The sequence below is a fragment of the Aphidius gifuensis genome, linkage group LG4, assembly GCF_014905175.1.
Source record: "Aphidius gifuensis isolate YNYX2018 linkage group LG4, ASM1490517v1, whole genome shotgun sequence".
In the NCBI taxonomy this organism is placed as follows: Eukaryota; Metazoa; Arthropoda; class Insecta; order Hymenoptera; family Braconidae; genus Aphidius; species Aphidius gifuensis.
In genome coordinates this window covers 21282067-21309539 of record NC_057791.1, presented here as the reverse complement: position 1 = coordinate 21309539, position 27473 = coordinate 21282067, and the positions used below count along the sequence as shown (strand labels likewise).

General features: G+C 25.1%; 2 protein-coding genes across 2 annotated transcripts; one reads left to right on the top strand and one right to left on the bottom strand.

The window, feature by feature from the left end:
• Window positions 1-21612, bottom strand: LOC122854045 (zwei Ig domain protein zig-8-like). The gene is made up of 6 exons (XM_044154457.1): window positions 21588-21612; window positions 20113-20282; window positions 3387-3597; window positions 2584-2637; window positions 773-936; window positions 1-174 (listed from the first exon to the last, which is right to left on the bottom strand). The coding sequence occupies exons 1-6, from the start codon at window positions 21610-21612 to the stop codon at window positions 1-3; spliced, it is 798 nt and encodes a 265-aa protein (XP_044010392.1).
• Window positions 21613-23414: 1802 nt separating this feature from the next.
• On the top strand, window positions 23415-25331 carry LOC122854044 (protein yellow-like). Its single transcript, XM_044154456.1, has 6 exons — window positions 23415-23423; window positions 23726-23957; window positions 24022-24197; window positions 24287-24750; window positions 24827-25070; window positions 25140-25331. The coding sequence occupies exons 1-6, from the start codon at window positions 23415-23417 to the stop codon at window positions 25329-25331; spliced, it is 1317 nt and encodes a 438-aa protein (XP_044010391.1).
• The last annotated feature ends 2142 nt before the right edge of the window (window positions 25332-27473 follow it).

Genomic DNA, 27473 nt, shown 5'->3' with positions numbered 1-27473 from the left:
TTATGACTTGTATTTACCAAGATTTACAATGAGGGCAACTGTATCGGCACGTCCCTCAGTTGGCCGACAAGTATATTTGCCAATATCATCCTTTGTTACTGAAGCCAATGTTGCTTCTGATATCGTTCGACCCGCATCTCTTTCTGTTTCTATGATTATACCACCTCTACCTGCCTAAAAATCAATTTGAAAAAAAAATTAAATCAATAAACAAGTATTTTTTCAATTGAAAAATATATATTTTAATCAAGCCAAATTATTAAATATAATTATTTAAATTTAATGACTTTTTTGTGCGTGGAAAAATTAAAAATACAACTTGACGTCTGACACTGATTGACTCGTACTACTGAAATATTTTTAAAAATTCATTTGACTAAGTTCTAGATGTAATTTATAATTAATTTAAATATAATTTAAATTTATACGTTCAAATAAACTTGAATCTTTTTGTTTTAGCTTATATTTTTCTCCTTGAATTGTATCCAAGTGAAAATAAAAATAAAAAAAATAGTGCCAATATTTTTATTGCACCTTTTGAAGCACTGTACTTGTCTCGAATGAACATACAAAACAGTTAACATTATCTATTTTCTTAGTGATGTAATAAAATGCAAAAAAGGATAATGTTCATGGGAATAAAATTGAAGTATAAATGAGACAATCAAGTCAAGTTATTCTCAAGTATAATGAGATAGAAAATAATGAAAAAAGATATAAAAAATTTGAGTACAAATATAGTTTGATTTTCATCAGTCAAATTTAAAATTACCTGGAATGTCAGGAGTTTGTTATCTCGAAGCCATTGTACACCTCTGATAGGGCGGGTTTGATATGGTGATGTTATGACACATCTAAGGGTTATCGTTGAACCTGATGGGACACGTTGCTCTCTAGGTCCCATTATTGCTGCTACTGGTGCTGTACTTTCATAACCTAATTAATAAATAAATAACAATTATTATTAAACTCGTAAAAAAGATAAATGTAATTAAAGCTTGAATGAGTCATTTAATTATTTTTACATATGAAAAAATTTAAAATGTTTATTTTTAAATTTTATTCGTATATCTAGTAATTAAGTTTGTAATAAGTTATCAAAATTTTCATTAGTGAATTTATAAATCATTTTAAATCGAGGGTCTGTTCACGTTTACTTATCCAATCCTATTAAGTCATAATTATGGCACAGTGGATTTTGGTTAATTATTGCACGACTAATCTAGACTCCAGAGAGAGAGAGACAAAAATTTACACCTTGGTCAAATAATTTACGTCTCTAAAATCTAAATCAATTTTGTTTATGTAAAAAATTCATTTATTTATTAAACCAAGTTATTATATTATGTTAATTATATTTTTTAATTATTTAAAGATATAAGAAAAAAAATATAAAATAGTTAGTCTTAATTAGACTAGTATATTTAATATTATTTTAGAGTGTAGAAAAAATTATTTTTTTTTTGTTTTTTTACAAGCAAGAAAAGGCACATGACAACTGTGGATTTAAGATAATCCTATTGGACTTAAATTAATCCAGTGGGAACTGCATTTTGCAGTGGTGTAATATTATGTTTTGTCATTATGACTGTATGCATTATTACTAGCGTTTGTAAAGGATAAAAATTTATTTCACGAGATGTGTTGTATTATAAAAAATGAGATGAAAAAATATATATTCTACATTCTCTACTCGACCTAGTGCAAGTTTTTTTATTTATTATTTTTTATATTTTTTGTCACCCAAGTCCCTTGGAGTGTCGCATTTAACTTTGAGTTTAATCGAAAAAACCACCAGAGCCAAAGGACTCATAAAAAAGATCATCCCCTCAGCTTATTATATAAGTTTTATTAGAAACTGTGCGAGTTTACTTCAAAGTTTACTTCTCGATAAACTCAACCAAAGTAAATAAAATTGTATATGTTAATTAAAGCCTTTTTTATATGTATTAATATTTTTCGCTTTTTAAATAACTAGAAAAAAAAAGTTTTTATAAAAAATGTTTTTTTTTTTAGTTTATATTTTATGAGAAACTTTGACAAAAGATTTTTATTTTATTTTTCTTCACCCTGGGTCTTGTCTAATGGAGGAAAAAAAATAAGAAAAAAAAAAAATGAAGAGGCTAAGGGTAAAATTTCAAGTACAGAAAAGGACTTTTCATCTTTATTTTTCAAGAAAAAAACAATGATAAAAATAAAATACATAAAAGTAATACTAATAAAAGACGAGTGAGAAATAAAACGATGGAAAATAAATGAGACACACTACGCGTCAAGTACAGAGCTTTTGGATGTATTGTCAGTTACCCTCTTTAACAATCTTTTTACCCTATTTTCAAGTCTCAGAGGTGATCGATGATATGACGATTCGAGTGGCCAAATAAAGACTTCTAAAAGTTGCTTTCGATTATTTGATTTTTTGGTTTATTTTTTTCTCTAACTTGCTTACCCTCTTATCAACACATTTATTTAATTTCTCATTTTTCTAGTATGTATTTTATCTTGATAGCCCTATTACACTATAACTTATTTTCTTTTTTATATTAATGTTTTTTTTTTCCTCTATTTTATGTATCTACTTACTGATTTTTGTCTGTTGGGAATGCGGTGTATCATATCCATCTGGCATGTCAGGATCTAAAAAGAAAAAATTATATTAAAAATTTTTTATGAAATTAATCTACTATAATGTTATTATTTTTAAATAATTGAAAGATAAAATTTAAAATACAGGCAAAGTGAAATTTTAAATAGTAAAAAATATATAAATTGGATTAAAAATAAAAATAATTTAGATATAATTTGTATTTTTTTTTCTACCAATTATGTATAGTGTTAATAAAATTGAATTAAAATTTAAACAGATAGAAATTAAATATTAGAATCATCATAATATCAAGTATTAACGAGCTCAAATTTTAATAATCGTAAACTAAAAAAAGCCATTAACAATAAAATACTATAATAAATTTATAAAATAATATTAATATAATATGAAATACTATTTTTATACGATAAAATGCTCATTCACTTTTAACCATATCAAAGATATTTTAACATAATAAAATAATTCAAAGCTAAATAACTAATCAATTTCGACATAAATATCTATTTTATCTTTTTTTTTTATTTTTATTATTTATTCTACAAACATTGCTATATTTATTATTTTATAGGTCGTTAATCTTGTTTATACTATCAGTCATTTGGTAAAACTAAATTTGGATATTTTTCATAACAGTTACTCAATATAGATGAGAATAATTTTGTGAATGATGATAATGGGCTTCTGATGTTACCGCACTAACAATATTATTTTACAGATAATTATATGAATAATAATAGTTAATAAATTTATGTGCATAAACAAAAAGAAAATAAATTACCTCGAACTAAAAGACGTACTGTGTACATAATCTTTGGCTCGGTATTGACCTGACACTCGTAATTGCCAGAATCAGATTTTTTTGAATCCTCGAGTTTCAATGTCCATGCATCACTACCAGGCATATGTTCTGGTGAAAATCTTGAGTCTGAACTAAATGTTATTTCACTCGAGGTCAGTATGTGGAGATCCCTACTACGCATCCATGATACCTGTAGAAAAACAAAATCAAAATTAATTAATTTATCATTTTTTTTTTTTATTGAGCTTTATTTTGAGCTTTATAAATTATTCTCTTATAAATAATATTAAATATTAATTTAAATTCAAAGAAATATTTTTATTTACTTATTGTTTTAATAACAAATTTATATTTATCTAAAAATTTTTAGATTATGAATTTGTTTTGCAAATTCATTTAAGTAAATGAAAAAAGAAAAAATATTTAAATAAACTTGGTATTATTTAAACAAATATATTTTATTTGTCAATAATAATTTCAAGAGATTTATAAATTTATATGAGACTTTGATAATTTTATTTGTTCGACTTCAATATAAAATAATTTCATGAAAAAAAAATTGCAACGTTAATATATTTTCAAGGATTTTGATGTTCAATTTCAACAGACTGACAAGTGTTTTGATGAGTAAATACAACCCTCAAAATTATATTTAATATTAAACAGCCAATTAATATTAAATCCTATTAAATTAAAATATAAATAGAATTTATATTTATTTTATAATCTTGGATATTTATTGTTTCATTTATTTTATTCATTTATTGATATAATTATTGTTTTATTTATACTTATTATTATTGAAATATATTTATGAAGGGAGAATGAAACATACGTGGCTGGCAAACAGGTTACCAGCTTATCGGATTCTCATATTTTTTTTTTTTTTGTTTTTCGGTATTCGAGTCACAGACGAACGTTCGGATATTAGATATCCGGACTATCGGACTGGCAGTCATTTCCTCTACACCCCCTGACGAGATATTTTCTCTCGACTCTCGGTCATTCCATCTCAGTTATATACAAAAATATAAAAAAACATAGAAATAATATAGAGTCGTTATTTTTTTGGAAATTGAGTAAATATTAAATTGAATAAATGAAATTTAAAAAAAAAAACTCCACATCAAAACAATAAAATATTTTTCAATTTAATAATAAAATAAAAAAAATTCCATCACAAATTAAATTAGTATAAATAATTTTTTACATTCCTCTTTTCCTTTTAGAATAAATGAAAAATTAAAAAATCCATTAAATAAACAATAACAACAGTAATTTAAACATATAAATATTTAATAAACCAACTTGATCAAATAAAATTCTCTTTAAAAACATGATAAACATTTATTCAAAATGCATAAAGAGAATATAAAAAAATAAACAATAAATATAGATGCTTTGAGGGTTCAAAATGTGAAAAATAAATAATAAAAAAATAAAAAAATGAGAGTTATATCAAGATTTAAAATTCGAGCTGGATAATATAAAGAACAAAAAAAAAAAAAAAAAAATATAGAGAAATAAAAGAGAATGGTTCACTAGTGTGTGCATCATGGTCATGTTTATGATTTATACAACAATAATGTGAACGAAAACCTTCTGCACACGTATATATTCTCTTGATCTTGTATAAACAAACACAACATATACACAAAAAACAACACATGATATAAGAGATAACGAGAGTGTGAGTACAGCTCGTATGAACTGAAGAAAAAATGAAAAAAAAAAAAAAGAAAGAAACACCCTGGATGAAAAATGAAAAGGAAAAAAAAATAATAGAGATCAGGTCAAAGAAATAAAAGTAAAATGAAAATAAAAATCAAGTAATGTGAGCCTGAAGGATATCCAAGAGAAAAGGACATTTTGAATGGTTGAAGCGTTAGGATGATCTACGAATGGCAAGTTCTTTTATTTTGTTTCTCTTGTTTTTTACACTATATAAATTTTTTTCTTCTTTTTATATTTTTTTTTCTCATTGTTTTATACACATCCTCAATTCTGGTGCAATGTTTGTGGGGTTGCTGCTGTTGTTGAAAATGTATATATACAAAGCTATTATCTTTTTCATGGAAGAACGCCAGTGAGCTAAAATTTTTAACTTAAAATAAAAATAATAACCCTCTTTTTTATTTTTGAAATTCGTAGAAGTATAACCGGTGAGTTATACAGAGTTAAAAGAACATATCACCACAATATAAGGAAGAAGTTTAAAAAAAAATTTAGTCAGTGTTATTGGTAAAAGATACAGAGAGAAAGAAAATATGTTAATCCATAACCAGTTTCATATGCAAGTGCTTTTTTTTGCTTAAATTTTGTCGTTTTATTTTTACATTTATGTATTTTAAATTTTAAATGTATGAGTGGGAGTGGAGAAGTTATTTGCCTGGCGCCAAATCATACTGTGCTACATGTGTATCATCAAAGAAAAATTAAAACTTCATGCCAGATGATTTATTTTAGGTGAGTTTAAATGAGCATGGCATTGCATGATTATTACTAAATTTATTTATTTTGAAAATTTATTTATAATGGTGTTTTTTATTTTTTATCATTCCTATGAAATTTCATGACAAAATTGTACGAATTCATATATAATAAATCATTGAATTCTCAGAATGAAAAATATGTTGGTTTTTTTTTCAAATAAAATTGCATGCATGATTTTAAGTGGCAATTACATTATGGGAAATTTGTGACTGGACTTTTGAGGTGAAGTCACAAGTGAGTGTCAAAGGGCTCTTGAAAAAATTGAAATACGTGCCAACGAATCGAAAGAATTTTTTTAACTTTATTTTCAAATATTTGAAAAGTTGATTTTGTCGTTACACAAAAAAAATGAAAAAAAAAATGAAAAAAAGTTAAGGAAAAAGCATTCAAAAAATGAAATAAATTGGTAGATATTTTTACTTTTTTTTTTTTATATTTTTTAGAGTTTGAAAATAGAAAGTAGTTGAGTAATGTGTCGTCTATATTGGTAAATGGGTCCAAAAGATAGTACATTTAATGAGCAACAAAAGTCTCAACAAATTGTGACTACAAGAGGGCACGCGTATACACTATGAGACTTGTACATTTTGCATACTGATGAGGCCACTTTTGAAGCACTCAACTTCCATTTCCTTTCTTGCAAAATTTACCTTGTCATTTTAAAGTTTAACTTTTGTACCAACCTCACCTTTTAACATGTTCATTTTATTTTTTCATATTCATCATTTCATGCACTGTGGTTTTCCTTTTTTTCATTTTTCAAATGTATTTTTTATGTTATTTATAATTATATAATTTTTAAAATATTATTATTATTGTTTTAGATAATTGAAAGGTTTTTTTAAATCACAAAATGTACGATAAACTTTGTATACACACTTCAGTACTTCAATATATATATTTTTATTTTTTTTTTGTTCCCAGTTTTCTACTTGCATCGTGACATGGATGTTTAACTTGTTCGAGGACTTTAAACACAAGTAAACGAAGCTCGGTTAAGCACTTCAGTTTTTTTTTCTTTTTTTTTTTTTTGTATCTTTGATTTTTTATATAGTTTTTTTTTTTTATTTTAGGTATTTTATTTCATTTGGAATTGTCGCGTGTTGCATGAATGTCGCAAAACAAACTGCACGTTTGAAAAACTTCTTGGAAAAAATTACAAAAAAGTCAGTTATATAAAAGGAACAATAAAAAAATAATAATAATAAAAAATATGCATGAGTTATAAACTCGTAAGTCACTGAAAAAAATTGCATAGATAAAATTTACAAATGCATGCATAATTTTAGTTGAAAAAATAAAACAAATATATTTCTTTTCTGACTGGTTATTATTCAACGACATAATTATTTAATTTATATACAAAATATATATTTAAATACTCCACAAGTTATATTCAATATGGAAAAAGAAATAATAAAATTTTAAAAAAACTAGAACTGCAAAACAATTTAGGTAAAAAAAAAAAATAAACTAAATGATAATTTTTGGTATTAAAATTACCATAACGACATACATGTAGACTAAAAATTATAGCGATAAAAATAAAAAATTATTTTGACAGTTAAAATTGCCTCAAGGTATAATATCTTAAATCTAAAAGAAAAAAAAAAAAATCACAGCATGACTTTGCAGCCGACAATTTCGTTTATTTCATTCAACTTTTTTTTCCTTCTTACTGTTATTTTTTTATTTATTCTTTTTTTTTTCATCCTTGATTTTTTTTATATTATTCCGATAACCATCTCACATATTCTCCAGTATAGTAAGGCCTCATAAACCAATGAGTTCTTATTCTCCAGCTTGGATAGTCGTTGAAATAAAAATCTTTTTATTATGAGTACGGTAAAATAAAAAAAAATAAACGAAAGGACAAATGGTCTACCTCATCTACTGCCATCGACACATTTTTACTTATGTATATATTTTTTTTTTCTTTCATTTTTTCTTTTTTTATACATTCTTGAAAGTACATCGATTCGATATGTTACTTATTTTCATTTTTCTCTTTCAACCAGCTTACAATTCACTTGCAACATATTTTACAATTGTCGAAAAAAAAAAAGGATATATTTTTTATAGTTTACCATTCACCAAAACTATTATTTGTAAAAAAAAAAATATAAAAATATCAACGCAGTTTTATTACAACTTGCTTTTATATACCAAAAAAAAAAATGAACAGTCTGTCAGGAGCCACGTGTGTCTTGAAATTTTAAACACTACTCGTTATATATATTCGTTTTATTATTTTTATATATTAATAATGATAAAAGAGTATTAGCAATATCCTTTGATCTATCTCTTACTTTGAAAGGTGGATAAAATACAAAGAGAATTTTACTATGCTAAAATTCAAAGCATCAAAAAATATTGTGTGAAGTTTTCAATATATATATACATACTAATCATGTTTTGTTTATTTATTATTATTATTTTTTTTGACTCCTAAATGAATTCTTTGAAGATAAAATAGCTCATTGTTATGCGACCAATGACTTGGTGTTGGATATTTCTTTGTTACAAAACAGTAGGAGTTTTCTTTTCAATATTTTGTCAAAAAACTTTATGACACCCTAGTTTTCTCCAGTGGCTCATTCAAATAATAATAAATAAATATATAAATTATTATTTTATTCAACACATAAATATTATAATTTTATATTTGTCTTATTTTATAAAATAACAAAAAAATATTTTATTATTAAAATAATCTGTGAATGTGTCAAGTGAATTTTCATGCAAATCACATTGCACACCGGATGACAGAAAAAGAGCTTTGAGTCTTCATGGTCGCATTTAAAATTTGCTGAAAGACGCTGAATATAACGGCAAATGGATTTCTTGAAAGATTCACACACACATACACAGTGATAAATGTGATGATGGAAAGCCAAGCAACTGGCAAGTCGGTATAAAAATGATAAAAAAAAAATCATATAGATTGTAAAAATGGGTGGTAAATGGGTGGTGATTTTTATGAAATACTAGATGGAACAAAAAAATAAAAACTGTAACATAAATATCAGCTCTTGAAAGTGTAACGAGATAACTTTCACCGATATTACTGTGTAACCCTCTATCTTTTACTTTTCATCCCTTATAAATTTCTTTGTCTTTTTTACGAATAAAGCTTTCTAAATTTCAACTGCAACTACCGAATGCATTTTTTTTTAGTACGTTTTTTTCTTTTTAAATATATATTTATAAATAAAAAAATAATTTGAAGAAAAAATCAAAAAGAAATATGAAGAAAAAAAGCCACTAGAGATGTATGAAAAAAAAAAATAAATATTATAAAAAATTTAGACATAAAATTCATGATATTTCAAACGATAAATCGTAAAACGTTTTGTAAAATGAAAAAAATATGAAAAAAAAGGTAGTTCAATATTGCAAAATTCGATTTGAATTCCCCTCTCAATTTTCAACACCCTTTTTTTCATTTTTTTGAATTTTATAAAATTTTGTGTTGATACTGCATACGTGAATTGACACTCGGCTCATTAATCTCGCTATCGTTTGTATGCACAGTTCACTGGACATTTACTCTGATATATTTTATAATCAATTGAGTCAAATAAAAATAATAATAAAGTAAATTAATAACCATAAAAAATATTCAATCAATAATAATTATTTAACAAAATGATTATTCTTTTAAAAATTTTTGATTATTGAAAATTGAAAAATATATGAAAAAAAAAAAATAACAATTTCATCTTAATTCAATCTTGATATGAACAATTTCAATTTATTTTAATCGATATAACTTTTTCAATTTTAATTAAAAAAGATTATCTTTTATGAGAATTCTAAAATATCATAGTGAATATAAAACATTATTTCCATAAAAATCAATTATATACTTTTAAATTAAAAAAAAAGAATAAATTAAAAGATAAAAAAAAGCACATTTTTTTTTTTAACCAATTTATATATACTATATTTATTTTCCCTTGTGTAGTGACTTTTATGTGACATATTTGCGTCCTATTTCTTTCATCAAGAAATGGAAATAAAAATAAACGAAGAATAAAGAGATTGGCATGGATATTGACTTGATCAGAGACTCGATGGCTAAAAGTCGATAGTGAAAATTCGTGTATATACTGATCGTGATACGAATAGTATCCAGCAAGTCCAACTTCAATTCAGACAACATACAACAGTCTTTTGTTTCCATTATACTATCCACCAGTAAATCCCTTCTCTATTTTTCTCTCTCGACAATTTCTAATTGAAGAGAGAAAAAACCAAAAAAAAAATAAAATAAAATAAATAAAAAAAGAGACAGTAACACACGCGTACTATGTCAGTAGTGGTTTTATTTTATTTTTATTTTTTTAAACAATATATAGAGTCAACGACACAGACACAGTATTTTCTGAAAACACGAGTAAACCCCTAATAACTCAACCTGGACATGAGAGAGACATAGAGACAGAGAGAAGTCGAATTACTCGAATGCAACGGTATTTGATACCTTCGGATCACTTGGTCCATCGACCATGGTGTTCATCATCGTGGATTGATAACGTTCTCTTAATTAAAAAAGAACTCTGGGATTTTTCAATTGGTTTTTTTTTTTTTTTTAAATTATTTTATTATTATTATTTTTTTACAAAATCTAGAATTGTATGTATTTTTATTTTATTTTCAACTAATTTTAGCTTTTTTATTTTATTCGCTTTTTTTCAAACTAATTTGGGTCAAACTCGAGAGCAATTAATTACTTTGAAATCCAATACAATAACTTTTATTTTTTTAATCAAAATAAAATAATATAAAATGGTTGAGCAAAATTGATAAGTATTAAAATTTAATAATGTAAAATAATATAAAAATGTTTATTTTTTTTTTTTGGTTTTTTTTTTATTTTAGAGTGGTAAATTGATAAGACAATAAATTGAGAAAGATGTGGTTTGTGAAAATATGAAAAAATATTAAATAAATAATGAAATAGAGATGCATCATGCCTGGAGAATGTTGATAGTATAAGATGTTGTTGACTGTATATACACAGAGAGGATATTGTTGGAGAATGAAGTTAAGGTTGAACAGTGGTTTCGTCCAAATGATGAACTCAAGTCAACTGAAAAGCAGCTTTGACCCTAGAGTTCTCATAAAACGTCAGTCCAAACAACCCAGCAAAAACTATACAAATATTTTTTTTTTTTCACTATTTTTTCATTATACTTTTGTCATTATTTTATTCTGTATTAATTTTAATTTTTTAATTTAAATTTTATCAAAACATTTTCACATTTTTAAAGTACTAGGATAAAAATTTAAATAGAATAAAAAATGATATCATAAAATGCAACATATGAATAACAAAATAAGCACATATACATGGAAATTTTCTTTGTCGAAATATATTATCCAAAGTATTTTGAAATTGACTAGTCAGCAAAGTTACTTTGCCATTGCAAAATTCAAAGCATCAAGAAAACCAGCAAGTTCGCCACTTTTTAGAAAATGGGAATTTGAAAAAGATCATCAGATAGTCAGGGTTAATAAATGCATATGCAAGGAATCACAAGATAGTAGAATAAAATATCCAAAGTCTGATAGATAAATGTCGATAAACAATCTAACAATTTATTCATTTTACATTTTTTTTTTTGTATTTTATTTTTATTTTTATTTTTAAATTCTCAGTAGAAACAAGTTTACGTCCAAACCTACCCCAATATACCCCTTACCGATCGCGTAGAAATTTATAAAAAAAATTTCACATCATTCTCATTCCTCCCTTTACTACCTCCCGTAATTATTTTTTATATAATCGGCCCTTTATCAAACTCAAAAAAAATTATTTTTAAAAAAATTCCCAGTAAAATCACTTTTATATCCAAACCTATCGAATTTTAATAATAAAATATATTTATTTAAAAAAAGCACAAAATAATAAACAATTATTTATAAATTTATATAAAAACTGAGCTAAAAGTTTTCAGTATAAATTTTTTATACGACAATTCAATCATTTGATAAATTATTATTAGAATAACATTTAAAATATTTTTTTTATCATAATATATTTTTCGTTTCGCTAAGACTCATTCCACCAACTTGACATTTTTCCGATTTACAACGAGATTAAGTTACCTGATGTGTCGCTAGTAAATTAAAACGCTAATAACGCGCTGGCGATATTTATTGGACGGCTTTCGGTGCGATAAAAATAAAAGAACAAAAAACATTGTTATAATAAGAGATGATAAAAAGGAAAAAAAAAAAACAAGTGGAATGATAAAAAAGGTGTTATATCAAGGTAGAGAGGAGAGTGTGGTATACGGATGGGCCATTGTTTTCCAAACGCGGTCCTTACGACTTTTATGAGGGAGATTTCTGGCTTAGCCAAGCGAATAACTTGGTAACGTTTCATCCGAGACTGTAACACAGTCTGCAACAGTGTTTTACCAAACCCAATGGCATTCATTTTTATATTTTTTTTTCTTTTTCTAACTCACGCCTATTTTTTTTTTTTTTTTTCTCTCTTTCTTTTACCAAACAGACTATTTTATTTCAATGTGGTTTTTTCACTTTTTCAAGTCATCTCACACTGTATTATCCATTGTTTCAACACTTTATGTTTTTCATTTTTTTTTTTTTCATTTTGTTTTCATCATAAACTTAAATAAAAACCCGGAAAAGGTCATTTCTTTTTATAAATTTTATTTTTATTATTCAAAGACAAATCAGTAAATTTTATACTGTATATTATTATTTTTTTTATTTTAATTTAGATTGTAAATTTTAGGGTTGAAGTGGAAAAAAATATATAAACATTGAGCAAGTGTTTATGATAAATTAGAAATATATTTGCGATAAAATAACTTTAATTGATCGTAAATTTAGAATAAGCTGCAATTATTTTTATGTTTATATTGTCTTGGTGTATTATATAAATTTATATAATATTTTTAAGTAGTAATACTACTTCTTTAGTCAGACATAATACAATATTTAAAATTAAAAATAAATTTATTATACTTTATTTATCATTGTAACGACAATTATTTAGCTGTTAATATTTTTATAATTTTTAAATGGTAAAAAAATTATTTTTTAAATTATAAAATCAAAGCTAATTTCAATGTAATTTAATTTTATTATTCAGCCGATTTTTAATCACGTTGTTTCTAAGTTTTTTTTTTCAATGATAAATTTTATTTTTTTAGTGAAATATGTACTTGTGATTCTGACGTAATTCAAACGATCAAAGAAATGCACATACATTATCTATGTGTACATGCTTGCATAAAAATATTAAACCAAAAAAAAAAAAAAAACTCTCTTTGCTTCAGTATAAAAAACACGGTGAATTTGCTTCTCTTTAATAAATCACCAAGCCGCCCAAGTAGCTTACATGTAAACAGAACTGACTTCATAAATCTAATTACATCTAAGAAACTAGTAAAGCGTATGCCTTCATCTTAATGAAAAAAAAAAATAATAATAATAAAAAAACAATTTTAAGTTATCTTTCATATATTTTTCCTGCCGGAAAATAAATTTTCAGATGGAACGATTATTGAAGTAGACTGCTGATTTTTAAAATTATTCGTTGAGTGCTTCTAGAGATTTCGATTTTTTTATTTTTTTTTATTTCATCTTGCACCATTTGTCGGAAAGATAATTGGCTGACTAAAGCAATATTCCAATTTATATTTTTTAATAAAGTTTTTAAATTTAACAATAACTTTTAAACGAGTTTAAAATGTCACAAAGACAATAGCGATTTACCGATTAACATTGTTTCATGTTGAAAAAAAAAATAAAATAGTTTTTTCGTTTATAAATGAGAAAAAAAAAAAGAAATAATAATATATCACAGTTGGGATTATAAAATGATTCTTCGACTCTGGTCATAGGATAATCCATAGAATAACGAGCCAGAGTTAAATCCTCGAAAATAGTTAGTTGAGATCGAATGCGAATGAAGAAAACGAATAAAATAAAAGTTGAATAATAGAAGTGTAAAGAGAGACGCTTTCAAAGTACTTGAATTCGATATATGTTTAAAGGTATTTATGTCGGTCTTGATGTACAAACTTTTTCGACTGCAATTGGTGCATTTTACTTGGTTGATTTTTTTATTTTTTTTAATTCACCACTATTTCCTTTTTGCTTTTTTCTTTCTTTCATTCTCAAAAAAATTCTTGAAACATCCTTTTCTTCAATTTCGTTCTTTTACTATTTTTATTTATGTTTATTTTTTTTATTTTTAGTTAAACTTTCACCACTAAACTTTTTTGATTCAGGACTCTATTATATGTTCTTATAAATTTACAATCTAAAAGTCGATAATAAACCAACAAATAATTTCAAGAAAGTTTCTTTTTTTTTTTTTTTATTCTGTTTAAAGTTGTTTAAACAAAATTTCATCAATAGGACAATTAGAAAATAATAAATTTCAAATTTAACATTTTTCAAGTGTTAAAATAGATTGTAATTTTTTTTTTAAATATTAATTTAACATTTAGCTTGGAGTTTTTTAATTTTCTAAGTGAAAAAAATGTTTGATTTTTCATTAAAAATTGATGACTGTTTTATCTAATTTTTAAACACAAAAATAGGCTAAAAAAAAATAAAAATAAATTATAAATTTCAATTGTAACAATTAATAAATTATTATTTTCATTATAATCACAAAAAAAAATTTATTTTCAAAGTAAAAACACCTCAAAACGACCTTTCAACACTCTAAAAATCACCCAAAAGTATTTTCCAGAATTTAAAAAATTTAATAAAAACATCATCAACATCCTATATATGCTAAATATCAACTCACAATTCAAAGAAATTTAAAATTAATTAAACATTGACATTAAAAAAAAAAAAAAATTAATCATCTACATGGAAAATATAAACACACATAAATATTTTCCATCCGTATTTTTAATAATCCTCTCATTTAATCAGTTCAATGTGGATAAAGCTAATTAACTACATATTTGTTCCTGTATATAGTAGTATAGTACACTCATATGATTTATCATGGTATGCTTTTGAAGTGAAAATTCTGTATTTTGATTGGTGAATCCCTAGCAATAACACCACATCATACATACTGCTAAAACCTTAAAATATACATGTGTGCAATACAAATGCTACAGGGCAAAAAAGGTGCTGCAAAAATAACATAATAAAAATATTCTGTCATGTAACAAATCCACTGGGCTGATAATACGACCCACGGGATACCCGCAGGAAAATTCAGGACATATTTCTATACACAGCTTCACACTCATACACTTATATCTGTATAATAAATTGGGGATGGAAGAAACGTAATTCGACCCTTGTCGACGCCATCGATAAAAGATTGCTGCTCCGTAAATTATTATTTTTTTTTTTCATTTCTCATCTCTGTTTCAATTTTTTTTTTCATTTTTAAATTTTTTGTCAACCAACTGAAAATAATGCATACAATGCTATATTGTTTTTTTTTTTCGAAATAATTAAATAAACTCTTTTCTTTTTCATTTAAAAATATTTTATATATACTTTTTACATTTTACGAAATTAAAAAATTAAAATTGCATTTTTTATTGATTCTTAAAATGCCCAACGGCACAGGAAAATAATAATACAATTTTTTAAAGGGTAAGGGTTAAAGTTAGTTGGTGTATTTAAATCCGATGGGAAAAAAAAATTACACAGTAAAAATTTTGTCCATTTTATACTGGATATTTTGAGGATTGACTTATGGATGCGATGCTTGTAATTAAAATAGTATCTAGCTTGAAACGATTTGCTATTTTTTTTTAACATTGCTTTACGCTTCTCTAACTTTTACCTTTTAAATGATAAAAAAGTATATGAAAAAATAAAATAAATAAATGTCAGCATGAAGATGAATACTGATCGTTGTATACAGTGCTCACGTTGCATTTTATCCAGTGATGAGAAAAATAAAAATAACTTTCGAGTTGAATATATTTCTTTATTATTTTTCCAATATATAAAAAATTCAACTCGTTATTTTACACAATTTATTCGCTTCATTTATTTTATTATAAAAAAAATTTTAATTACAATAATTATATAATAATAAATATTATAATTATTACAAATTATTTGTTAAATTGAATTCTTATATAGATGTGTGTTGAATATTGTGAGACAATCGATATTGCACTTGCAATATCTCATGAAAGCTTATGAATGTTGCCATTACGTAGTAATTGGTTGAAAGTGTTCAATCAAGTCAATTGGTTGAAGCTCTGTGCATCACATGCAAGTCAACGTGTGCTTTATCGTAAAATTCAACTCGATAAATAATATACTTCAAAAGTAAAAAATAAAAAATAAAAAAATATATACTCTTTCATCCTGGTTTATGAGGTTTTTTTTATTTTTTAAACTTATATTCTTTTTTGTGTGTTACTGTTTTATTATTATTATTATTTCTTTTTTTTTGTATATGTATTTGTAGACACAGTTGTTGTGGTGTGTGCGGTTCAAGTACTTTTGTGTATATACTAAAAAATAAAAGAGGGTGGCAGAAGAGAAACGTCTTTCTAAAGAGTATTACGTGGACCGTTTGCTACTGAAGGCCTGAAAGGATGAGATTTTCGGACTTTTGAGATAAAGATCACCACGATATATATATATTTCATAGATACGAGATGGCATAATACTTTTTGGCTTTATTTTCTTGATCCTTTGGCGTTTGTATGCTCTTTCAGATTACATTCGCTTTATTGCGTATAGTAGAAAAACTCAAAACTTGTCTTTTTTAACAAAAAAATAATACCAACTTTTCTATCTGCAGACAAAAAAAAATGTAATCATTTATTACTGTTATTTTTTTTTTTATTTTTTATGTGGAAATTTAATTTAGCTGGATTAAAAGGGCTCTACAAAATGCTGACCACCTTGATACTGAAGCCCTCAAAATATTGTCATGAGTGAAAGAAAAAAAAACACAATATCATTATATTAAAAAGAAAAATATATTTAAGAGATATATAATTTTTACTTAATATATTTTTAACGATTATTATCATTGTTTTTGTATTAATATTTAAATTTATTTATATATGTTTTTAGGTCAATATGAAGAGCAAAAAAAAAAAAGTTTTTAAAAAGTTTGACAGTTATACCGTTTGGCCGTAAATTAAGATCAATTTTTTTTTTTTATCATAAAACTCGAGAGCGGCAAATCAGGGAGGAATAAGAAATATATAATAAGAACGTGCATAATATACGTTTGGTCTTTAAAATACGATAATAAAAAGTCAAATAATGATAATATAATTTAGCCAGTAAAAAAAGAGATGAATAAAATGAAAAAAAATAAAATACCATCACGAATATAAGTCAAATAAAGTAAGTATCAATTATATTTTTTTATTATTTAAAAAAAAAATATATATTTTACTTTTTTTATACTTTTATTATATACTTTTTTTATACTTCTATTATCCATGAGTTCCTTTTTATGGCAAAATTGAATGTCGTACAACATCGTCCACTCTTGAAATTTTCTATTCGCGAAACATCCGCATCGGATATTACTTGGTATCCATTGATGCACATGGGGTGCCCTTCCGATCGTCTTTGAACCGCTTACTCGACCAATAAAAGAAAAAGTTGAAGAAGAAAAATAAAAAAAAAAAAAAACACTACATTTACTGAATGCACAAACCCCCGCAAGTTCAATCGACGATCCAGATATCTAAAATCTTTTCTATAGAAATGTATATATGTACAACGAGAGAAAGAGGGATACGTTCACAGCTGCTGCTTACAGCTTACTTCAAGAGCTACACAAGTTTTGCACACACACAGATTCTATCTAATATACTTTCTTAGATTTTTCTATTTTTTTTTTTCTCTTTTCATATGTGTATATGTGGGCTACACCGATACCTTAACATCACAAGCATCAAGAACGCGCCAACTATACAAAAGAAAAAAAAAAAATTCTTCTCTTTACATCTCTCTTTTTTTTCATTCATATAATATATATATACACACCAAATCGTATGGTACGTGCTTGGTTTTTCATCATCGAAACGTGACACGATATCCCAAAATTGGAACGACTGAGATTTATTCACTTTTTTTATTTATTTTTATTTATATATTTTTTTTTCTTGACATTTAAAAGACTATTATAGCTCATCTACAAACAAACAGTTGTATATATAATTTTAAAACAAGACAAATAAAAAAGAAAATTAATTATTTCCGGCCTATTGTGTGGTTACTTTGATGAAATAATATTTAATTTAACATTAAACTACTTGTTTAAAAATTAATTTAATTCAATTTCAGTGAAAGAGATATGTGTGTGAGTGAGTAAATGAATATTTTAGCTTGATATATTTTTTGTAGCAAAAAAAATATATGAATATAATAGAGAAAAATAAAAATTCTTTGTTGAGTGTTTCAAGGGAAAAATAGCCAAGGGGCAAAACAGCAACAGCAGCCGTCAGAGTGGAATAATTAAAATCAGACAGAGTTACTTGAAAATGAGCGAGAAAAAGAGATCAACCCCCTTCGTTAACCAACACATCCATAATAAATGAATAAAGGTCAGACACACCCTGTGTTGGAGTCAAGAAATACGTGAGTACACAAAGAAAATTCTATATGAAAAGAAATGAAAAAAAAAAAACCATAATTATATGTAAAAAGAAAATTTAAAAATAAAAAAAAAAAAATGAAACAAGTAGATATGAAGTGTCACTCGACCTCGTCAGGACACACTTGATATATATTATTTTTTTTTCTTCAAACAAACGTTGGTAAATCTGATCTTACACGCATGAAAAAAAAAGAATTTTTTTAACTTTTTACTGAAGAAAAAAGAGGGTTAAAAAAAAACACCACCTGAACTGCAAGCTCCTCATCTCAAGAGCCACCTTTTCCCCTATGACCAGACGGAAAATTAATCATATTTACTCGTGGCAAACCTTTGCTGGCGTGTATAACCATCCACATCTCATGAATAATGCAGGGTGATTCGCGGTCGTTCAATTTATGCCGGGTTGTTGAAAGCCAGGCCAGTAGAAAAAATAAAAAAGAAAGAAAAATATGAAAAGCAGGGGGTAAATGTGAGAGAGTGTGAAAGGTAAATGGGTGTTACTCGAAGAAATAAAAATAATATTGAGACCACAAGCACACGTTTTTGAAGGTAGCTTTTCAAAAAGTATACGGAAAATAAACTGCCGAGTTGAAAAAAAAATCTACACTTGTGATTTCTTTTATTTTTTTCGATTTTTCCTTTGGCAAACACATCGATCTTCTTAAACCAATATTTTAAGATTGTTTTATTTTATTTTATTTTTTTTTTGCCTTTCTGTCTGCTAGAAACTGACCAGGGTAATGTATATAAAATTTTTCAAAAAGTAATCTATCAAATTAAATAGGCAAGGGTAAAGAGAAATGTGTCAGCATCTCAAAGGTTTGACATATCCACGTCAACGAGTTATACGAGTCAATTTTGTTGAAAAAAAAAAATAAAGAAAATCAAGATAAAAAATAGTAAGATGTCATGGATGATTGAACGATTTGAATTTATATTGTTGATCATGATAGGTAAATTTATTTTTTTTATTATCATATTGACAAATTATTTTATTCTTTTTTTTTTTAACATGAAAATAAAAAAAGCTTTCTTTTAAATATTTGGAATAACTTTGATATACATAGTTGCGTACTCTTTGATCGGCTTTTAATCAATGTTTACCGCATCGGGTTTGCACAAAGTCAATTGAAAAAAAAAATGTATATAAATGGAAAAATAAAAAAAATAAATAAAAAACTGACCAAACAAACCTTGGCTTCGACAGGCCACGTTGATTGGCACGATTGCGTGGACTTTGTTTTAACGTGTCGTCAACGCCGAGTTCTGCACTCGAAGCCAATTGAAAAAAAAAATAAAATAAACGAAAAAACAAATCTCTCGAGAATCACGTAAAAATAAAACTTGTAATAAAAAAAAAAAAAAAACAATTTAACAATGCACAACCAGGAAATTCAATTATATTAAAATATGTATATAAATTTTCAGGAATTAGTTACTTTTAAAATATTTTAACTCAAACATCACAAATCATTCATTTAGTTTTTTTGCTTTTTCACATTGTTTGTCAAGAACAGCTTAATTACAGCTTCAAGTTTTTTTAATAAAATAAAATATTAATGATTTTTTTTTAATTACTAATTTTATTATAAAAAAACTCACGACTTTGTCACCCAGGTTTCTGACTCTGCAAGGTAAATAAACAGTCTGACCAACAAAAGTCGAAACATTTGATGCTGTTTGTTCGAAAACTGGTAGCTCTTCTAAATCTTGTATGTCCTCGTAATTTTGTTGTTTTTCTCCAAACAGCAATGGATCCTCTATTGATGCTGCTAAAAAAAAAAATGCCATAAAAAAATTAAATTAAAAAAAACTTCTCAATCAGATGTGCCGCTTAAAAAGCCATGTAGTAATATTAAAATTTTGTTTTTTATTTTTTAAGTTTAGTGTGACACAGATGAGACATCCGGTATCACCCATGGGTACATTTAGGGACTTCATCGATCATCATCAACAGTGTTGTTTGACGTCGGGATCTGTATATGTATATATAAAGCTCATTGACCCCTCGCTTCAACTCATCTGACTCATTTTACATACATATATATATACTAGTCAATATTATTACGAGGATGACGATGACGATTATACTCATGACGATGAGTAATACACCTATCATCAATGGACTAAATTTGTTTACAAATAATAAATTAATATTTATTTATATACAATATTAAAAATTATAATAAAAAATTAAATTAATATTGTATAGAAATTCAAGAGATGTAAATAAGTAAGCAAGCAAATAGATAAATAAATTGATAAATCGATAAATCAATTTAAAAAAAAAATAGACAAATAAATAAATAGATAAATAAATAAATAAATAATTAAATAGATGAATAAATAAATAAATAAATAAATGTTGAAACTAAATAAAAAAAAATCCATGTGTATTTGTTAATTTTGTTGAAAGTTGAAACGACACAGTCGATGACACTGTGAGCCAGATAGTATAATTCAGTAGCTGACTTTGCAGTATCACATAAACAATGTCCATTGCAAATACATATACCCACAAAATGTAGTTGTTGTTGTTGCAAGCGAGATATATTTTGTATATATATATTTGTGCTACGTCATGCTTTCATAGTATGTATAGATAACGAAAATCTCTGTATATATAATAGTGATGGTTTTAGACTTTGAGGGCAAACATCCATTGACCATTCAACACCAGTTTCCGGCATCATAGCTTTTGATAACTGGCATTATATTAATTATCAAACATATTTATTATATCAATTTTTTTATTTATTTATAAATTTTTAAATTTAAAATACTTTAAATTAATTTTATAATTTTTTTTTCTTGTAAATTTAAAAATAAGTATGTAAGCTACTATTTTTTTATATTCTTTTATATTGTTTATTTTTTACAATATGTATAAAAAATTATCTTTATGATAAAATACTTGTAGAAAAACATATATGAGCTGGACATAAAAAAAAAAAAAATATAAAAAAATCACAAGCATACGCATATACAAATATTTTATTGAATTTAAGATAATTTTTTTGTGCATATGAAAACTTGTATATTCAAATTGGAAGTGTAAGGGGGCATCTGGTATTTACCTTCGTCTAAAAACACACCAGCCATTGAAAAAGTGAATAATAATAAAAAAAAATAATTTATATATATAAATATAAAAAAGACTTGCAAGCAATGTGGAAAATAAAAAAAAAAAATGAAACAAATAAAAATAAAATGTCAGATAACTTGGCTATGTATAAAATATATATTTTATTTTTATTATTTTTATGATTGGTAGTGGGTGTATCAATGTACTGTAGTTGTGTATATAATAATATAAAAAGACAGAGAAAAAAAAGAAAAATAAGAAGAAGCAGAAAATGAATTCCAGTTCGGTTAGCGAGTAACGAGGCGTACTTGCTATACTGTACTATGGTAGTTTCATTTAAACTGAGGCTTGTACTTTTTTTTTTTTTTTTAAACTCGTAAATATCCCATTTCAACCCTCAAAAAGCTTTCACCCTCAATCCTCCAACAAATGTGAGTGTTTGTCGTAAAACTTTGTTTGCCAAACATGAGTACCTTTTTACCTCTATATATATAAAATTTGTGTTCACTCAAAAAATAAGCAAGCAAGCTCAAAGTACTTAACTTTAATTTAGTATATTATTATAAATATATTTGTCAACATCAAACGAATAAAAAATAAATATTTTTTTTTATATATAAATTTATTTAATACATGATATTTATACTGTCAAAACTATCAGCAAATATTATTTAAAAATTGTAGCAAAACAACAACAAGATTTCTTGTATTTTTCAACTTTAGAAAAATAATATTTATAACAATTTTATATTGCCAATAAAGCCATGAAAATTGGTGAAGCAATCATGCGATATTATGTTTGTTGGTTGTATACAAAGAGGGAGAGAGAGAAAAATCATATGTACAATTTAACCACTAGTCATAAAGTGCGGTACAAGTATGACATGTATGTGTTGTACCAACAAATTTTATTCTCAATTATTTGTACAAACCAAAACTAGCATTGATGAGTGACTATCATAATTTACGCATATATTATATTATATTTTAAATATAAATTACAAATCCAAAAGTCCAAAACTAATTGAAATCCAAAAAAAAAAAAAAGAACAAAAAAGAAAATTTAAATATATTTAGAAAACAAAAGTAAAATTCAAACTTTGAGGAATAATAAAATATCTGTTTTCTATTGTAGAAAGTTTTTTTTTTCGATTTTCTGTAGAATAAAGCAGAGAAAAAAAAATAAAATTCAAAAATATAGTCCCATGGGTTGACTGCATGGCCGGAAGGTGTGAAATGCCCGTGGGGAAAAAAAGCGTTTGTGCATGATATGAAGAATATAAACATGCTGCAACAGTCGACATATAAGCGACAAAAAAAAAATGAAAAAAAAAGGTATATATACTGACTAAAGTATTGAATGTACATATGAAAAAATAAATATATATATGCCCCAGGAGGTAAGCGTTCCTCCCATACCAATCATTATTTTTCTCTTTGACTTTATTTTTTTATTTTTTAGTGTTTCAAGGTAGATATAAAATTGACACGCAAGTGTTTCATAGTCAAATTAAAAAAAAAGTTTAAATAAATTTTGATAATTGCATAATATTGAATTGTATTTTATGTTTTTATTTATTTTTAAAATTTCAAGCTCAAAATTTAAAGTAAGTATGAAATCATTGATTAAAAAAAAAAAAACAAAAAATAGACAGCAATAATTTTTTGATATTTAAAAACTTGCATAAATTATTTTATAAATTTGCATACATAAAAAAAATTGCAACTGACGTTATCTATGTCAATAAAAACATTGACATTTGAAAATTTACAAAAATAACGAATAAAAAATTTTTAAACTATCAAATATTTAATGACAATGACCAAGGTAAACGCGATAACTCAAATTCCTGAATTATGTAAGCTGCATTTGTCATATATAAAAGGATAAAAATTTATTGCAGGGCAAGAGCCAAGTGACAACTATCTACGCAGTATAATCCTTCTTGAAAATATTCTGTTCAATACAGTGACCAATTTTCAATTCACCTCACGAATGGTAAGTTATTATTTTCAATTAAAATTGAATAAATAAATAGACAAGAGGAGTGCAAATATTTATTTCTAATTATTTTTTTTTTTTTGCATTCAAAAAATATTGATTCGATTTATGATTAATATTTATTTCAGACAAGTCTCAAGATGAAGTTCATATATTTAAATTTTATGTGTTTGTTGGTATCGAGTGTATTATCAAAGAAACGTGATAATGCTAATTATAACAGGGATAAATTTCCAACAAGTTTTTCGTGGTCATCACTTGATTTCGAATTTCCAAATGCACGTAAGAGACAAGAGTCAATAAATCAAGGTGATTTTATTCCTGGTGTTCCAGTTCCACTCGACATGGATGTTATTGAAAGTAAATTAAAATTTCTAAACAATTTTTTAATTCAAATAAAAATAAATTATTATTTACTTTTTAGTACCAAAGGGAAAAAAAATATTTATCACGATACCACGATTTCAATATGGTGTACCAGCAACTCTTGGATACTTCACAAGTAATGATCGTAAACCTCCAATTATAAAACCATTTCCAAATTGGGAAATGAACAGACTGGGTAATTGTCAAGGAATTACAAACGTTTATCGTATCAAAGTAAGTTATACCAACAAGTTGAAAATCAATCTGAATGATAATTATATTACCACAAAATATAAAAATTAAAATTAATTATATTTTGATAGATTGATGAGTGTGGAAGACTCTGGGTTCTAGATACTGGAAAAATTGGAGCCCAGCGTTTTTGTCAACCTAAATTATTAGTTTTCAATCTAAAAACTGATCAAGTTATTCATCGATACGAATTTCCACAAAGTCAATTGACTAATACATCAAATTTGATAAATTTAGTTGTTGATATTCGTGATCCACAAAGAAAATGTAAGGATACATTTGTTTACATAACAGATGTTGATGCATTTCAATTAATTGTCTATGATCATGTTAATCAAAGATCATGGAATATTAAAAATAGATTATTTTATCCTTATCCACAATTTGGAATACTAACTATCAACGGAATAAGTTTTGATTTAATGGATGGTATTTTTGCTCATGCATTGGGTCCAATTAAAAATGGTGATAGAATTTTGTATTTTCATTCACTTGCTAGTAATGTTGAAAGCTACGTTTCTACGTCAATTTTAAGGTTGATATTGTTTTAGCTTTATTAAATCGAAAATAAATTAATTAATTACAATAATAATATTTAATTTTTTATCTAGAAATTATGATATTTTTAAAAATAATTCAAATGCTGCTGCAAGAGATTTTAAATCATTTTCAAAAACAAGAAAAGCACAAGCTTCAGCTCAAGCTATGGACAATAATGGTGTATTATTTTATGGGCTTGTTCAAGAAGTTGCAATTGGTTGTTGGAATAGCCAAAAATTTACCGAGTATGGTGAAGAAAATCTTGAAGTTCTTGTTGCTGATAAAGACACATTACAATTTTCATCAGGTGTTAAAGTAATAAATGTTTTCTATCGACAGTTTTGATTTATTAAAATTAATAAATATATATTTAAATAATTTCAGATCATTCAGTTGGCAAAGGCTGAAGATGAATTGTGGGTAATGACTATGTCATTACAAAAAGTTTGGACAGGTACAATCAATCCAAACGAGACAAATTTTAGAATTCACACTAGTTCTATTAAAAAATTAGTTGAAGGAACTAAATGTGCTGTTAAAGATTTAAATAATCGAATTATATTTCCCAAGAACTAGTCGTTACCAGTAGAAGATCCAAGAATATAAATTTATATTTAAATAAATATATAAGTTAATGTATTTGTTGTAATATTAAGCAAGTCACAATTGACATGTTTGCTGAGTTTTAACATTAAAAGTATGCCAACATATAAATGTACATACACTCAAAGTTGAAAAAAAAATAAAATTGCATTGTGTGAGTAGGTTGAAAGGACACATATAAGAAGAGAGCAAAAGAATTTTTTTTGACACGCTTCATCGTGCAGTTTACTCTCCCTCTCAACATTATAAAAAGAAAAATATATATTTTTTTTTATTTTTGCCTTCTTTTTAGTTACTCTCATTTCCGCCTCGTCACACGTGTGTTTCAACTTCTATATAAAAGTATATGTTTTTATTTATAATTAGCATTATTTCACTTCTCACTGTGCTATTTTCGTTAAAGGCTTCTTTTTTTTTTTTTTTTTTCATTACCTATTCCGCGTAATAATAAACTTAAAAAGGTAAGGAAAATATGTCCAAAGAGGGTAAGTAAAAAATAGAGCAAGTGATTTTTTTTTTACACAAATCAGAGACAGTTGAAATGTAATATATAGATAGCAGAAAAAATATATAAAAATATCAAGCAATGAATTCATCTAGGTGTCAACAAAAGTCAACAACATTCTAGAAACTTAAAATATTTAGAAAAAAAAAAAAAACGCCTACTTGTTTGAAATGAAAAAAAAGAGGAAAAAAAAATTTCAACACAAAAAAAAAATCACTAAAACACTCGACACTGGAATTTAAATAAAAAAAAAGTTTACAAATAAAAATAATAAATAATTCAAATACATAAACAAGTAACATTTTCATTATTTATATAAAATGTTTTTTTTTTTTTTTTAGTTGATTTTATTTATATTTATTTACTGCTAATTTTAGAAACTTTAAATTCCATTACAATCGATAAATATAAATTTAAAAAATAGAATAAAAAAAAAAATGATTTAAAGAATGAAATAAAAAATATCAAAAAGACTGCTAAAAAATATATAGTGTGAAAAAATAAATAAATAAATTGAATAAAAAAAAAGAGATTACATCAAGAATTCTACTGAGCACGAACAGGAAAACATTCGTTTGTTCACGGACAGCCGAGAATAACACTGACCCTAAATCAACGACTAAGGCCTGCTACATAATCTTCATCTTCATGTACACGTATATTATGCCATCAGAAAAATCTAGTTTAACAATTACCGCAATTTTTTTTTTTTTTAAATTTACATTATTTTTTGTTATTCAAATTTATAGAGTATTGAAATGAAAAATAAACACGAGAAGCTATCCAACTGCTTGCTGCTATCAACAAAAATAAAATATATAAACACTAAATAGATGTACTTGTAATGATATTAATTTTGATCTTCATAAAAGTTATTAAAAAAAATAAATAATGAAATTCAGTTGAATGTAGATATCGAATTAGTTATAAAGTTATAAAACTGGCAAATAAAAATAATGAAAAAACTTGACTTTATTAAAGACAAAAGTCAAAGAATTTTATCCATATTAAAAGTAATTTTGTTGGAGGGGTTGAAGAGGATGGTATATTGAGAGGATCTATGAAGCAATAGTTGAGACCATCCGGTACCGTTCAAAAAACAACTTCAGGACTTTGGTATTATATTAAAATTATCTGACTAAAAACATACCATCTCAATTCTTTATCCTTTTTTTTTATTTTAAATTAAAAATTTATAGATGTATTATTGTCAATTAGTCATGTCAAATTATTTTTTTAATATTAATATTTTTTCATAAATTCTTTGTAATTTTTATTTTTGATATTTTTATTAATTTAGAAGAATTTTAAATTAGATTTTTTAAATATTTCATTTGACAATATACTATACCTATTATATTCAAATGAAATGAAATTTTTTTTTATTAGTAATTTAATTTTCATTTAACAAACAAATCAAAACTTATTTGTTTTTTTTTTTTTAATTAAAAATTTATAGATGTATTATTATCAATTAAATATGTCGAGTTTTTTTTTTAATATGATTACTTTTTCATAAATTCTTTGTAATTTTATTTCTGATATTTTTTTTAATTTGGAAGAACATTAAATTAGAATTTTTAAATATTTCATTTGACAATATATACTAT